This window comes from Oncorhynchus gorbuscha, linkage group LG25 (assembly GCF_021184085.1).
Source record: "Oncorhynchus gorbuscha isolate QuinsamMale2020 ecotype Even-year linkage group LG25, OgorEven_v1.0, whole genome shotgun sequence".
Lineage (NCBI taxonomy): Eukaryota > Metazoa > Chordata > Actinopteri > Salmoniformes > Salmonidae > Oncorhynchus > Oncorhynchus gorbuscha.
The window spans coordinates 39,675,189-39,692,313 of NC_060197.1; the positions used below are offsets into that span (position 1 = coordinate 39,675,189).

Consider the following 17,125-nt stretch of genomic DNA (forward strand, 5'->3'; position numbering starts at 1 on the left):
TGTATCCACTGAAAGCACACAAGGTTTAAGACACGAGGGCAGGGGGCACAGGATGGGCCGCAGAGCCGAGCACAGAAGACCGACCTTCCCATAGGGAAGTGAGGAGGAAGAAGGCGGAGGGGGTGGACCCCCACCCTGCCACAATGGGTAGCACAGAGCAACACTAAGGGGCATTGCACTAATAATGGCCCTGACTAGGGAAACGTTCCTGCAGGTTGAAACTAAAACCAGGTAACTAATAAATTGCATCTTTATGCTTTTGTTAATAAAATAATGATAAAAATACTCTTAAAATGCCGATGTCAATTTAGTAATGGATCCATAATGAATTACTATGGGAATAAAAATCACGGAATTATCCTCCAATCCTCTAGTCCCTGTGCCCAAAAACAAAGGCAACATGCCTAAAATGACTACAGACCTCACTCACGTCTGTAGCCATGAAGTGCTATGAAAGGTTGGTAATGGCTCCATCACCACCATTATCCCAGAAACCCTGACCCACTTGTTTGACTACAGGAAACAGATCCACAGATGATGCAATCTCTATTGCACTCCACACATTCTCATTTCCCACCAGGACAATAGTGAACACTTATGTGAGAAAGCTATTCATCGACTACAACTCAGTGTTCAACACCATCATCAATCAAAGCTAAGGATCCTGGTCCAAAACACCTCCCTCTGTAACTGGATCCTGGACTTCTTGACGGGCCACCCCAGGTGGTGAGGGTAAGTAGCAACACATCTGCCACGCTGATCCTCAAACATGGAATCCCAAAAAGGGTGTGCTCATCCCCTCCTGTACTCCCTGTTCACCCACGATCCTCCAAAAACTCCAACAGCATCATTACATTTGCAAACCACAGAGTGATCGGCCTGATCACCCAGATGAGATCAGCCTATAGGGGGTCAAAGACCTGCCTGCCATGCCAGAATAACAACCTATCCCTCAATGTAACCAAGACTAAGGAGATGATTGTGGACAAAGAGGACCCAGCCACCCCAGTAGACTGTTCTGGAGCAGGTTGAGAGATTCGAGTTCCTTGGTGTCCAATCATCAACAAACTAGGTCCAAAAAGACTCGTGAACAGGTAATCAAAGCCTATTCCCCCTCAGGAATCTAAAAAGATTTGGCATGGTTCCTGAGATCCTCAAAACGCAATTGCTCGGACTCTGACCGCAAGGCACAGAGGGTAGTGCTTACGGCCCAGTACATCACTGGGGCTAAGCTGCCTGCCATCCAGGACCTCAACACCAGGCGGTGTCAGAGGAAGGCCCTAAAAATTGTCAAAGACCCCAGCCACCCCAGTAGACTGTTCTCTCTACTACCGCGGTACCAGAGTGCCAAGTCTAGGACAAAAAGACTCCTGAACAGGTAATCAAATGGCTACACGGATTATTTTCATTGTGTGCCCCCTCCCCTCCAAACCAACCTCTCTTTTTACGCTGCTGCTACTCTCTGTGTATCATATATACATAGTCACTTTAACCATATCTACATGTACATACTATCTCAATCAGCCCGACTAACCGGTGTCTGTATGTAGCCCCTCTCCTGTATGTAGCCCCTCTCCTGTATGTAGCCCCTCTCCTGTATGTAGCCCCTCTCCTGTATGTAGCCCCTCTCTCCTGTATGTAGCCCCTCTCCTGTATGCCCCTCTCCTGTATGTAGCCCCTCTCCTGTATGTAGCCCCTCTCCTGTATGTAGCCCCTCTCCTGTATGTAGCCCCTCTCCTGTATGTAGCCCCTCTCCTGTATGTAGCCCCTCTCCTGTATGTAGCCCCTCTCCTGTATGTAGCCCCTCTCCTGTATGTAGCCCCTCTCCTGTATGTAGCCTTTTTACTGTTGTTTTTATTTCCTTACTTACCTATTGTTCACCTAATACCTTTTATTGCACTATTAGTTAGAGCCTGTAAGTAAGCATTTCACTGTAAGGTGACACCTGTTGTATTCGGCACACGTGACAAATAAACTTTGATTTGATATGTAACAATTGGCAGAGAGTCACGTCATATTTTTCGATATACTGAAGGCCTACCGTAGGCGACACGAGTCTCACTAGTATTGAGTAATGTGCTGTTAAAAGTGGTTTAGGTCTTATTTATTTAATTTAAAGAGCATATTTAAGTTAGAAGCAATAGGATTTGAAGCAATAGCCTACAACTATTTTAGTTTCATGCTGCTCTGAGACAAGCAGATTCTGCTCAGACGGAGATTCAGTCCAAAAAAATAAAAAAGTGGTGATCCTAACTAGGATTAAATGTCAGGAATTGTGAAAAACTGAGTTTAAATGTATTTGGCCAAGGTGTATGTAAACTTCCGACTTCAAATGTACATAGCGTAGACCACACTATATAAAGTAGCAGGCTAGTAGCTACATAGTGCAGACAATACTACATACAGTAGCCCCTAGTGCAGGTGGAGCAGATACAGGACAGATACAGATGCTGGACAGCTACAGGACAGGGACTGTAAGTACATCGTACTTAGCAACGAAGAACCAATCCAGCTCCACAATGAATTCAGCTAACCAAGACAGCACTGAGAGAGCACAACTAGTCACCTTACTTGGCGGGCACAGTGGGTGAGCCGGAGCGATGGAAGTGGATGTTCTGCCACTTGGCGTCACGCCGCTGCCAGATGCGCGTCTCCTCTGACTGCATGGTGCGCGGCATGCCACTGGCGTCCACGTACTGGGTGAGGCGGATGTAGGCGATGCACGCCGCGTCCTCGCCGATCAGGTGCACGTGGGGGTTGAGCAGGATGGTGTGGACGGGCCCCTGCTTGCTCCTGGACAGAGCTGGATGAGAGAGATGGAGGCAAATGGATCAAATCAGTAACACAGTCAAGGTAATTAATGCCTCTACAGCCATTGGTCTCCATATGTGTTGATTTTTAATGCTACGAGTGCATAATGGGATGCAGGTACCGTTCTCAAAGTAGAACTTGTGGAAGTCAGTTCCCTCCACTAGGTTTCCCAAGGCCTCTGGTTCAAAGGATGTCAGGCCGGGATCACAGATCTTCCTGTGGGAGAAAACGGGGAACACAATGAAGATGGGATTGCATGTGTTTTTTTGAACGGTGTCGTGTTAAAAATGTCAAATCACTAACGTGTAGGCTTCAAAGTCTCCGTTGTTGATGGCCTCAATCAGCTGCTCAGTCACTTTGATGATCTCCTGCTTACGAGCTGAAGGTGAGCAAGAGAGAGAATTTTTTGGGGGGGACATTTTCACAAGTTGCCTAAAACTGTCCCACAGCCATGGGTGATTAGAGTAGGACACGTGTTGAGTCATCTAGTGAGTCTTTGTAGAGATGTTGAGGGATTTACATAAACCCAAGTAGTGGTAGCAATGCAGCCCAAAACACAGCCAAGAGGTCCAGGGGCAAAGAGGTGTATTCATTACGGCGATTCTGTTTCAAAATGTTTTGCAACAGAAACAGTTTAAACTAAAAATGTTTTGCAATGAAAACTACTGGAGAAATTCAGGTAGGTCCCTCTCCGTTTTGTTCTGTTTGCTCTTGTTTGGTTCTTAAACGGTCAACGGTCATCTTTGCAAGACAATTAATAAACCACAGATTCACCACTTCCACACACACGGGAAAATCAGTGTGTTTCACCATCATTACCACATAACAGACATGATTTCATTACCTCGCAAATTACGTAGGCAAGCTAAGAGACAATGAATGTAAAGAAGAACAAAGGTTTTGTGGTTTAGCAAATCTCTTATTGTGCTCAACAACATGAATTTGAGGTAGATGTCAAATGGAATGACCCATAGATAACATGCATCACAACTTAAGTCCCAAAAAGGAGAAAAAGATCAAATGTGCCATTTCCTCAACTCTTTACCTTCGACACCTTGGTCCCCTCTGACACGTTCAATCGAGGTGACTGACAGAACACAAAGGATGCAAATGAGAAACATTTTCCCTCAGTTCTCAGAAGATTGTTCACCAGTGGCAGCAAAATGCTCCAACGTTTACAGATATTGACCGAGTGAAAGACCAACAACACTCCAGCTATGTCTTACATTAGCCATCAGTGATTGGCTACTATCCTAGCAGCTAGTCTGATACATCTGAAAATGGGGTCAGTTTACTCAACGAGTTCTCTGACATTTTGCTGTCACAGAGTCCAACATGTACAAACTCACCCACAGATCAGTGACAGACCTGGCTCTCTAGCAGTCTGTTTGCTATGAAGCAACAATGCTCCTCCCCTGATAACACAAAACAGCACACGGAGGGAAAACAAAGCTGTTTTTCGCTGTAGATTATTATCTAAACAGAAGTAGAACAAGAGCACTTGAGACTGAACACACACACACACACACACACACACACACACACACACACACACACACACACACACACACACACACACACACACACACACACACACACACACACACACACACACTCTTATGTTTGCCATTTCTATTCCTTTAGGTGCCAGCATTACTCTTTAACATGTTGCCTCCTATGAGGACACACACACAATAGCTGCGAAGGAGAGTTTCTGAATAGGCCAGCTCACTCAGCACTTCTCCACCAAACGCAATCCACTTGTACAAATGTCCTGTCAATGTAGAGACATTTAACGGTCAACGAAACCATCCCGTTCCTGGAAGTCTTCAGTGCGGCCTGTGCAAAGAACAACCTCGATCCAAACTAGTCCTTAAAGTATACTCAATCTCATTTAGAATGTTCACGGTCAACCCCGGAGCGGACGACATTCTGTCTCACCCTCCCCGTACGCATCAACACAGCAGTAATACTTTAAGCCCAATTTAGGTGTAATACATTGCTAATATATTACTGTATGCATTGACAAAGACTTATGAGGAGACAGTGGTGAGAAACAGTCCTGGTTAGACCATGTCCTCCAGAGGACAGTACACACATAGTGGATGCCTGTGTGGAAGACCAGTGCTGAAGCAGAGTGTACTGTAATACCAGGCCAACATACAGATTGCAACCTCAGTAAGACAAGGGCTACTTTTCAATAGCTTTCTCTCACAGGGTTCCATGACAAACACTAAGAGGTTTGTATGCCTTTGTTTAGTCTTTGATAATGAGTGCCAGGTACAATGAGGGAACTATTTGCATTTATAGCCACTCACCAGGTGCACCAAATGATCCTAAAAGTCATATCCTAAACAAATGTGGACTTCCAATGATGCATATCTGATAGCGGTCAAGATGATATGAAGGGAGGTTCAGGGATAGTGAGGCCTAGAGGGCAGTGGGAAATGGTTCTGCCCTGTCCACTCACTCTGCTCTGGGTGAACTTACACTGCATGTCGCTGGGGCCCAGGCTAGGCAGGGGCCCAAGGGGGTGTAGAGACTGGGGCCCCTGAGTGTGGGTGACAGAGAGTAAGACCACAAAGGAGGAGGAGCAGGTAGCAGGTGAGCAGGGCCCTCAGAACATAGGGGCACAACTCATCCCTACTGGGCCAAACACTGGGAGAATACCAGCAGGAGGATGAAGAGGAGTAGTAGTATGAGCCTGAGTGCCCCCGCAAGAAGAGAGGGGAACTTGGGGAGGAGGGACAGGAGACTAGGATAAAGGGGGAGGGGTGACGAGGGACATTGGAATGAGAGGTAGGTGGGTAGGTGGGTGGGTAGATGGATGAATAGCTGGATAGGTGGATGGATTTAGATTTTCTTTTTAGAACTAAGAACAGATACAGCCCGTGGTTCACTCCAGACTTGACCAGCACAAAAACACCCTGTGTCGTCATGTATTAGCGTCGGATAGCCCCCGCAACTTTTCAGGGAAGTTAGGAACCAAGGCTAGCTTGGTTCCAAAGGCTAGCTTTTTCAAACATAAATTTGCATCCTGTAGCACAAACTCCAAAATGTTTTGGGACACTAAAGTCCATGGAGAATAAGAGCACCTCCTCCCAGCTGCCCACTGCACTGAGGCTAGGAAACACTGACCACCGATAAAGCTACGATAATCGAGAATTGCAATAAGCATTTTTCTACGGCTGTCCATGCTTGCCACTTAGCTACCCCGATCAACAGCCCAGCACCCCCACAGCAACTTGCCCAAGCCTCCCCCATTTCTCCTTCACCCAAATCCAGATAGCTGATGGTTTGAAAGAGCTGCAAAATCTGGACCCCTACAAATCTTTTCTCTCAATGGAGACAATCCTCTCTTTCTAAAATTATCCGCCGCAGTTGCAACCCCTATTACTAGCCTGTTCAACCTCTCTTTCGTATCGTCTGAGATCCCTAAAGATTGGAAAACTGACGCTGTCATCCCACTCTTCAAAGGGGGAAGACACTCGAGACCCAAACTGTTATAGACCTATATCCATCCTGCCCTTGCCACAGGGTTCAATTCTCGGGCCGACTCCTCTGTATACATCAATGATGTCGCTCTTGCTGCTGGTGAGTCTCTGATCCACCTCTACGCAGACGACACCATTCTGTATACATCTGTCCCTTCTTTGGACACTTAACAAACCTCCAGACGAGCTTCAATGCCATACAACTCTCCTTCCGTGGCCTCCAACGGCTCTTAAATGCCGTTGGATCACTGCCCTCATCCGCCCGCCCGTCTAGTATCACTACTCTGGACGGTTCTGACTTAGAATATGTGGGCAACTACAAATACCTAGATGTCTGGTTAGACTGTAAACTCTCCTTCCAGACTCACATTAAGCATCTCCAATCCAAAATTAAATCTAGAATCAGCTTCCTATTTCGCAACAAAGCCTCCTTCACTCATGCTGCCAAACATACCCTCGTAAAACTGACTATCCTACCGATCCTTGACTTCAGTGAAGTCATTTACAAAATCGCCTCCAACACTCTACTCAGCAAATTGGATGTAGTCTATCACAGTGCTATCCGTTTTGTCACCAAAGCCCCATATACTAACCACCACTGCGACCTGTATGCTCTCGTTGGCTGGCCCTCATTACATATTCATCACCAAACCCACTGGCTCCAGGTCATCTATAAGTCTTTGCTAGGTAAAGCCCAGCCTTATCTCAGCTCACTAGTCACCAACCCACTCGTGGCACATGCTCCAGCAGGTACATTTCACTGGTCAGCCCAAAACCAACTCCTCTTTGGCCGGCTTTCCTTCCAGTTCTCTGCTGCCAATGACTGGAACGGATTGCAAAAATCACTGAAGCTGGAGTCATTATCTCCCTCACGAACTTTAAGCATCACCTGTCAGAGTAGCTTACATTGCACCTGTACACAGCCCATCTGTAAATAGTCCACCCAACTACCTCTTCCCCATATTGTTATTTATTTTTTGCTCCTTTGCATCCCAATATTTCTACTTGAACATTCATCTTCTGCACATCTATCACTCCAGTGTTAATTTCAAAATTTTTATTATTTCACCACTATGGCCAATTTATTGCCTTGCCTCCCTAATCTTACTACATTTGCACACACACTGCATATATATTTTTCTATTGTGTTATTGACTGTATGTTTGTTTTACTCCATGTGTAACTCTGTGTTGTTTGTGTCGCACTGCTTTGCTTCATCTTGGCCAGGTCGCAGTTGTAAATGAGAACATGTTCTCAACTGGCCTACCTGGTTAAATATTATTATTTTTTAAATGGCGTCACTGGGCGAGTGACACTTGGGGACACATAGGGTCCTGTGTGTTGGGTTGCTGATTCAGAATGAGTTGTGGCCAAACACATGGTTTTGATTATTTGAAACAGAAAAAAGGGGGCAAGACGATGTCCAAAATCTTTCTTCAAAACACATCCTACAGTCTTCAACTCCTACACACAACGTGATAAAATGACTACCGTGTCAAATTGGCAAATTAAATGCCTTCATCTTTCAAACAAAGGAGCTGCCAAAAGAAAACAAAGTGGAATATGAAATTGGCGAGCCTCTAGCTGCACATAAACGTTAGAAACACCTACACACGTTTAGTAGTGCGACCGTTACATACAGCCATGACCCGGCAGTAATCATCCGTCAGGGATTGCAAAAGTGGACACAAAGCGACACTGAAATGCTAGGAAACCTTCATTTACTTTCCACACAATACCGCCGTAGCACAGTAGATAGGAGTCCTAGGACATTCTGGTGCTCTCAAATGGGTTTTTGTGACAAAGGGATTGTTCAAAGCAGGTAGCTCATGAGATTGCCTGACCAAATGTCATCCTACTCTCTCAGATTTTCGAAGGGGCCTTTTAAGGTCTAGAAGTGGAAGATTCCTTCTGGTGATTAGGGTCTTGTAACACTCCCCAGAAGGTATGATGGCATTATGAGGTAAAACCTTCCATTTGAAGTGGGAGGTGAACAAATTACTATCTGTAATGGTAGAGTGGAGACACACACATACAGACTGTTCTGGCTCAGCGGACCATCAGAGCAGCAGGGAGATGGGAATTCATGCGTGGTTGCAGAGCCTGATTCAGCTCCCTAAAAGACCGTTCTGTCCACACCATGGTAGTCTCAGCCTGCTCTCAAACCTCTCCTCGGGGTCCCCGAGCCGTTCCATGTATTTTAAATATCGTACAGCTAGCACACCGGATTCAAATTGTAAACTACATTCCACGTGGTAATGCGGCTAGACGTCACATTCCACGTGGTAATGCGGCTAGACGTCACATTCCACGTGGTAATGCGGCTAGACGTCACATTCCACGTGGTAATGCGGATAGACGTCACATTCCACGTGGTAATGCGGATAGATGTCACATTCCACGTGGTAATGCGGATAGATGTCACATTCCACGTGGTAATGCGGATAGACGTCACATTCCACGTGGTAATGTGGATAGACATCACAATACCACGTTTGGAGGATGGCAGTGCATGTCTAAGGAATGAGATCAGAAGACAAAGTTAATAATTAATTTAAATGAAAAAGCCAAATGAATGGATGCCTGGATAAACAAAAGCATATCTAATGAATTCACATGCAAGAAAATTGTAAATGGTACAAAGAAAAATTGGAATTTTAACAGCCAACATATTCATGCCAAATCAGTAGGATAACAACATGCAATACATGGAGCCCTAACGCTGAAGAATCATGACACTACATGCTAAGTCAGGGGTACGCAGGCACACCAGGAACAGGGTTGCCTGCCCCTGTACTAAGCAAACACCTCAGTGCTGTGATAATAACATATTACCTTTCACTTGAGCAGAGAGCTAACACAGGGCTACTAGCCTAATACAGGTGGCTAGGCCTTCATGCTAGGGACAGAGCGGCGTTGGGGACAGAGTGGTTTGTTTATTTTTCTAGTCGTTTGTGTGCTCCAACCTTTCACGTCCTCATCTTCCATGGTGGTGTTGGCGCTCTCGCTGGACTCCTGTTGGACAAGAACAAACAGAGAGCAACAATGAACACCTGCCAGTTGCAGAGACTGGATTCAGCGTGAGCACAGGATAAGTGATGTACTGTCAGATGGGGGATTTTTCTTTTCTTTTGTAGACGGGACCGGTGGTCCGTATTGACCCCGTTCTGGGTCTGGATCCAGACTGCTGTTCGCCAGTTGAGTATTATGGGGGCCGGGGGGGCTAGAGTATACATTAAGGCACCATGCATACCAACAAAGTCTAGTAAATAACACTAACTAGAAAGCTTATCACTGCTAACTACAGCACAATATTAGCAAAAACCTCTACACTCGCAAAAACGACAGTCCTACTTAATCACTACCTTGTTTCCATCAGTTGGGTTGTGGAGAACAGTGGTTTGAGGCTCCTGATTCATGGAGAGGAAGAGGAGGAGGAAGAAGAGTGTGAAGAAGAAAGGGGATAAGTAGACAGGAACTTAATGTGGTAAACAGTTGCCCTGATGATCAATTCCCATGGGATACGTATCGTTGAGTAGTCAACTTGGTGCCCTAAGACATTAGAAGAAACAGCCAAGCAACAGCCAAGACAGGACGGGAGGTGTACAGCAGTAGCAGCGTGTTAGTCACCAGGCGCTTCCTGGATATAAACTACAGGACAAGGTTTGAGGTGTGTACAGCCAAGGCATGCAGTTCGCCTTCAGTCCTTACTCCCGGCCAGTTGTGTGTACATACTGCACAGTGAGTGAACATTCATCTAGCTATGGCAGGCCCCATTTCTCACATCTAAGAATACATAACCACATCACTCTAGAACAGGGGTGGGTAAACGGTCCCCCTTTTGAAGATCCTTGGATAAAAAAATATTCTCACTCTCACTCAGTTAGGTCTCACTCAGTTAGGTCTCACTCAGTTAGGTCTCACTCAGTTAGGTCTCACTCAGTTAGGTCTCACTCAGTTAGGTCTCACTCAGTTAGGTCTCACTCAGTTAGGTCTCACTCAGTTAGGTCTCACTCAGTTAGGTCTCACTCAGTTAGGTCTCACTCAGTTAGGTCTCACTCAGTTAGGTCTCACTCAGTTAGGTCTCACTCAGTTAGGTCTCACTCAGTTAGGTCTCACTCAGTTAGGTCTCACTCAGTTAGGTCTCACTCAGTTAGGTCTCACTCAGTTAGGTCTCACTCAGTTAGGTCTCACTCAGTTAGGTCTCACTCAGTTAGGTCTCACTCAGTTAGGTCTCACTCTCACTCAGTTAGGTCTCACTCAGTTAGGTCTCACTCAGTTAGGTCTCACTCAGTTAGGTCTCACTCAGTTAGGTCTCACTCAGTTAGGTCTCACTCAGTTAGGTCTCACTCAGTTAGGTCTCACTCAGTTAGGTCTCACTCAGTTAGGTCTCACTCAGTTAGGTCTCACTCAGTTAGGTCTCACTCAGTTAGGTCTCACTCAGTTAGGTCTCACTCAGTTAGGTCTCACTCAGTTAGGTCTCACTCAGTTAGGTCTCACTCAGTTAGGTCTCACTCAGTTAGGTCTCACTCAGTTAGGTCTCACTCAGTTAGGTCTCACTTTACTGTTAAAGTTAGAATAGTAGAATACACACGGTGCAATTTGAAAATGAGTTTCTCTTGACATGTCAGTCACTAATAGTCCCTCAATTAGCCCATGTCAGCTAACATGATTTAGATTGTAAGATAGCTGGCTGCTAGGCTATCTAAACTTAGTAATCACGGTTGAATTACCAGCCAGGGCCGCCCATTGATGTAGGTAGTGAGTCTCACTCAGCTATAATATAAAAAACTGAAAACATCTCTCTCCGCACCATGGCAAAATGTGTAGAATGTAAAACGTTAAAAGTATATCTGCCGTCAAGAGGGGGGCATTTTTTACATAATTGATCTAAATGTTTTGTTGGGGGGGGGGGGGTATGTACATGTACCCAGGCTTGTGGGTATGCCATTAGATAGCCCCATGGTTATTAGATATGAAATTGTATGAAAAACAAAGCTATTGCAATATTTTGCATGTATTCCTGAATGGTGACCTTATACTGGTGCTTTGGGCTGGATATATACAGTACAGGCCTCTTGGCTGACCTGACCTGTATAACATGCCTAGATTAAACCTGGGTAAATCTGTGAGCCAACGGGTGGGCTGCCTGTCATAAGGAATGCCATCGCACAGCCATGTTGAAGCTCATGTGTGGTGACACGGGTGGCACTATCAGAACAATCTGCCTTAGGATGTCTTTCACTGAGAGAGAGAGAGAGCGGGGGTGTGTGTGAAGTCTATTTTTAGGACGCACGCCCAACCAGCATGTCTCGTTGGTTTCCCTGGTAACTTGGGGAAAGCTTCAGAGGATTAACAGTAAAAACAGCAGGCCCAGGCTGTACAGTTCTTCACACACACAGAAACATGCAATGCCGAACTAGAGGCCATCCCAAACAAATATACACAAAGTTCAAGTGCACATACCAACTGAAATGTCTAACCACAGTATAAGGAAATGCCCGTGTATGTTACAAATAACATGTGCTTATACAGTAAACAAAAATGCAATATTAAGAGGAATCACTGGCAGCAAAACAAGGGGAGACATTGTTAGAGTAAGCAGCCCACGCATGAAGGATGACAGAGACAGACAAGACAGACAAGCTGACAGACAAGCAGGCAGGCGTGCAGAGACAGGCTGAGTACCAGTGTGGGGGGCTCTTTGGGGCTGGTGACTACATTGGTCTTGTTGTTGATCTAGATAATGAGTGGATAGAGGGAGAGAGAAACGGAGATACATTTCAGGAACAAGGACTAATTCTCCAGACAGGGAGATGGACAGGAGAACAATATCGGCAGAGAGATTTGTCAGGAACACGGGGCTGCAGGAGAGAAAATGTTAAGAGTCTCGCCCGCAGGTCTACGGGTGTCAACGTCAAAAATACTCTGATGGGTAGAAAGTTCAGGTAGACAAAGTAAGTTCATTAGACATCTGTTAGTTCCAAGCCTGTAGCAACGCATCATTCTGCAGAGCATTATGCAAAAGGATGCAAAGGACTTGAAACATTAAAACGGGCGTCAACTTAAAATCCTGTTTTGAAAGCGATTAGCTGTTCCGTTTGACAGTTTGCAGGTTTTTTCAGGAAGAGAAAATAGCCTAATTGCGGCTATTAACGCAGTTTAATAGAGGCCTTGCATCTAATGAATTAGTGCCATTGTGACTACTAGAGAGGAGAAATGAAAAGCCAGAGGTAATGCAATTATCCACTCAAACGATGTCATGACATTCCAATAGTTTTTGGTTTTCCTGTTAACATGAACATCATTGTCTGCATCGGAGCACATTGTCATTGGAAGAGCATCAGGGGGGAAATGTATAACAAAAAGCGCAGTACAATTCCTTTATGAACTGCATACCCTGATTAGACAGCGCTGGCATCCCAGCAGTGTAAAACCTTGTGATATGGGCCAACTGGAATACACATGCTGGTAGGACTAGGTTCTCTACAGGGAGATGTGGGACTGGAACTACACATCAAGAGGCTTCTACAATTCATTGCTCATTAAACCAAGATACTAGACCGGGCTCCTACTAAATGGCCAATTAAAACCCACCCTGAATCTATCCAGACTATGATTGTACTAAAATCAACCACAACTGGCAACCCATAGCGGTTGCATAAAAAGTAGATGGGCATTGGCTCGGTTTCATACTTCCGTTTCTGTATCCATCCGTTAGAACACAAAAGAGAACAAGACAAACTGGGTCCAATATCACAATATCTCAATCCCCAAAACACATACAGTACGTGTCAAGGCCGTAGAGAATTACAGTATACTGTTTGAGAAAGGATATTTCATACCAAACAACACAATTGTAATCCTTATATATTCAGCATGCATGGAAACCAAAATTGATGGCCGGATTAAAAATGGCTGCCATTTGTGCTGGACTCCTGCGATAAACCTGAAATAAATCCTTCAAAATGACGTACGTTATACTTTCAAAACACGCCGATGACTCGGCTGCAGATTTAAAAGATAGTTTTTCTAAACCTCCTACAGCGGTTTAAACCCCTTGGATACCTCAGTGTTTTTTCAGATCAAGTGCCAAGTAATGCACCTGGGTATGTGATTTTAGTGTTTTGGATTAGCATTTGGAGAGGGAGAGGAGCTGAAGGTGCGAAGATGAGGTACCAGGGGAAGGCAGATACCGATACAGGGGCCAGACAAACAGCCAGCGTAGTAGTTTGACACTGGGCCCAGGGTGTAGAAACAGAAACTGGAGAACAGCTACTGAACCACAGAGGTGAGAGGACACTGTCTGACAGACCCCAGAGGGGAGAGCAAGAGGGGGTGAAGAGAGAGAGCGCGCGCGGGGGGGGGGATGAAGAGAGAGAGCGCGAGAGGGGGTGAAGAGAGAGAGCGCGGGGGGGTGAAGAGAGAGCGCGCGAGGGGGGTGAAGAGAGAGAGCGCGGGGGGGTGAAGAGAGAGAGCGCGGGGGGATGAAGAGAGAGAGCGAGCGAGGGGGATGAAGAGAGAGAGCGCGCGGGGGATGAAGAGAGAGAGCGAGCGAGGGGGATGAAGAGAGAGAGCGATGAAGCGCGCGGGATGAAGGGGATGAAGAGAGAGAGCGAGCGGGATGAAGGATGAGGGGGATGAAGAGAGAGCGAGCGAGGGGGATGAAGAGAGAGAGAGAGAGAGAGAGAGAGCGAGCGAGGGGGATGAAGGGGGGATGAAGAGAGAGAGAGAGCGAGAGGGGGGATGAAGAGAGAGAGAGAGAGAGAGATGAAGAGAGAGAGAGCGCGAGCGGGGGGATGAAGAGAGAGAGAGAGAGAGAGAGGGGATGAAGAGAGAGCGCGCGCGGGGGGATGAGAGAGAGAGAGAGAGAGAGAGGGGGATGAAGAGAGAGAGCGCGAGCGAGGGGGATGAAGAGAGAGAGAGAGCGAGAGGATGAAGAGAGAGCGAGAGAGAGCGCGAGGGGGATGAAGAGAGAGAGAGAGAGAGAGAGAGAGAGAGCGAGCGGGGGATGAAGAGAGAGAAGAGAGAGAGCGAGGGGGATGAAGAGAGAGAGAGAGGGAGAAGAGAGAGCGCGGGGGATGAAGAGAGAGAGAGCGGGGATGAAGAGAGAGAGAGAGCGAGAGGGGGGATGAAGAGAGAGAGCGCGCGAGGGGGGATGAAGAGAGAGATGAGAGAGAGAGAGAGAGAGCGCGCGGGGGATGAAGAGAGAGAGAGAGAGGGGATGAAGGGGGGGATGAAGAGAGAGAGCGCGCGGGGGATGAAGAGAGAGATGAAGAGAGAGCGCGCGAGGGGGAAGAGAGAGAGAGAGAGAGAGCGCGAGGGGGATGAAGAGAGAGAGAGAGAGAGAGGGGATGAAGAGAGAGAGAGAGAGAGCGCGAGGGGGATGAAGAGAGAGAGAGAGAGCGAGGGGATGAAGAGAGAGAGAGCGAGGGGGATGAAGAGAGAGAGAGAGAGAGAGCGAGCGAGGGGGATGAAGAGAGAGAGAGAGAGAGAGCGCGCGAGGGGGATGAAGAGAGAGAGAGAGAGAGAGCGAGGGGGATGAAGAGAGAGAGAGAGAGAGAGAAGCGGGGAAGAGAAGAGAGAGAGAGCGAGGAAGGGGATGAAGAGAGAGAGCGCGCGAGGGGGATGAAGAGAGAGAGAGAGAGCGAGCGGGGGGATGATGAAGAGAGAGAGCGCGAGAGAGCGAGGGGGGATGAAGAGAGAGAGAGAGAGAGAGCGAGGGGGGATGAAGAGAGAGAGAGAGCGAGCGAGCGAGGGGGATGAAGAGAGAGAGAGAGAGAGCGAGCGAGGGGGATGAAGAGAGAGAGAGAGAGAGCGAGCGAGGGGGATGAAGAGAGAGCGCGCGAGCGGGGGATGAAGAGAGAGAGAGAGAGAGAGGGGATGAAGAGAGAGAGAGAGCGAGGGGGGGGGATGAAGAGAGAGCGAGAGAGCGAGCGGGGGGATGAAGAGAGAGAGAGAGAGAGCGAGGGGGGATGAAGAGAGAGAGAGAGCGAGGGGGGATGAAGAGAGAGAGAGCGAGAGAGCGAGGGGGGATGAAGAGAGAGCGCGCGAGGGGGATGAAGAGCGAGCGAGGGGGGATGAAGAGAGAGAGCGAGAGAGCGAGGGGGGGATGAAGAGAGCGAGAGGGGGGATGAAGAGAGCGAGCGAGGGGATGAAGAGAAGAGCGAGAGAGCGAGCGAGGGGATGAAGAGAGAGAGCGAGGGGGGGATGAAGAGAGAGAGAGAGGGGGAAGAGATGAGAGAGATGAGCGAGCGGGAGGGGGATGAAGAGAGAGAGAAGCGAGAGAGGGGATGAAGAGAGCGAGAGAGGGGATGAAGAGAGCGAGAGAGAGGGATGAAGAGAGCGAGAGCGAGAGAGAGGGGGATGAAGAGAGCGAGAGAGGGGGATGAAGAGAGAGAGAGAGAGCGAGCGGCGAGATGAAGAGAGAGCGAGCGAGAGCGGGATGAAGAGAGCGAGAGAGGGGATGAAGAGAGCGAGAGAGATGAAGAAGAGGGGGGATGAAGAGAGCGAGCGAGAGGGGATGAAGAGAGCGAGAGAGGGGATGAAGAGAGAGAGAGGGGGATGAAGAGAGAGAGAGAGCGAGAGAGGGGGATGAAGAGAGCGAGAGCGGCGAGGAGGATGAAGAGAGCGAGAGAGGGGATGAAGAGAGCGAGAGAGGGGATGAAGAGAGCGAGAGCGAGGAAATGAAGAGAGAGAGCGAGCGGAGGGGATGAAGAGAGCGAGAGAGCGGGGATGAAGAGAGAGAGAGAGCGAGCGAGGGGGATGAAGAGAGAGCGAGAGAGGGATGAAGAGAGAGCGAGAGAGAAGGGATGAAGAGAGCGAGAGAGGGGGATGAAGAGAGAGCGAGAGCGAGATGGGGATGAAGAGAGAAGAGAGAGCGAGGGGATGAAGAGAGCGAGAGAGGGGATGAAGAGAGCGAGAGAGGGGGATGAAGAGAGCGAGAGAGGGGGATGAAGAGAGCGAGAGAGGGGATGAAGAGAGCGAGAGAGGGGGATGAAGAGAGCGAGCGAGAGGGGATGAAGAGAGAGAGAGCGAGAGAGGGGGATGAAGAGAGAGAGAGAGGGGATGAGAGAGAGCGAGAGATGAAGAGAGAGAGAGAGCGAGAGAGGGGGATGAAGAGAGAGAGAGAGCGAGCGAGCGAGGGGATGAAGAGAGAGAGAGAGCGAGAGAGGGGATGAAGAGAGAGAGAGAGCGAGAGAGGGGATGAAGAGAGAGAGAGAGCGAGAGAGGGGGATGAAGAGAGAGAGAGCGAGAGAGGGGGATGAAGAGAGAGAGAGCGAGAGAGGGGATGAAGAGAGAGAGAGAGCGAGGGGGGGAAGAAGAGAGAGAGAGCGAGAGAGGGGGATGAAGAGAGAGAGAGAGCGAGAGAGGGGGATGAAGAGAGAGAGAGCGAGAGGGGGGATGAAGAGAGAGAGAGCGAGAGAGGGGGATGAAGAGAGAGAGAGCGAGAGAGGGGGATGAAGAGAGAGAGAGCGAGAGAGGGGGATGAAGAGAGAGAGAGCGAGAGAGGGGGATGAAGAGAGAGAGAGTAGAAATATATAAAAGAAAAAAAGAGAGCGATGAAGAGATTGAAGGGAGGGAAATGTATTGAGAGGAGCGGGAGTCAAAATCCCCAAATGAGGAAGAGGGTGACAGGGATTTTGATGTTAGATTTGAAAACCGAGATAGACGTGGGACAGAGAAAGAGAGATGCTTTCTGAGAAGCACCTGTCGAGGCGATAGGGAACCAGTGGTGGCTACGATGGCTGAGATTTGATTGGACGGGAGATGAGGGCTGTCATTCTGAGTTAGCAGGTCATCCGTCACAGCATTATTTT

General features: G+C 47.9%; 1 protein-coding gene across 13 annotated transcripts in view; it reads right to left on the reverse strand.

Moving 5' to 3' along the window:
• LOC124014458 (calcium/calmodulin-dependent protein kinase type II delta chain-like) overlaps positions 1–17,125 on the reverse strand; it is a 122,158-nt gene that overhangs the window by 2,273 nt on the left and 102,760 nt on the right. For 4 of the 13 annotated variants that reach the window (XM_046329489.1, XM_046329487.1, XM_046329486.1 and 1 more), the window contains exons 15-20: positions 11,994–12,044; positions 9,671–9,715; positions 9,272–9,320; positions 3,115–3,190; positions 2,933–3,027; positions 2,572–2,803 (exon numbers count right to left, since the gene is read on the reverse strand). In XM_046329489.1, coding sequence (XP_046185445.1) covers positions 2,572–2,803; positions 2,933–3,027; positions 3,115–3,190; positions 9,272–9,320; positions 9,671–9,715; positions 11,994–12,044 — 548 coding nt within the window. Of the gene's footprint in view, positions 1–2,567; positions 2,804–2,932; positions 3,028–3,114; positions 3,191–9,271; positions 9,321–9,670; positions 9,716–11,993; positions 12,045–17,125 lie in introns of those variants that run through there. The other 9 variants (XM_046329494.1, XM_046329492.1, XM_046329493.1 and 6 more) reach the window with 3 other exon arrangements.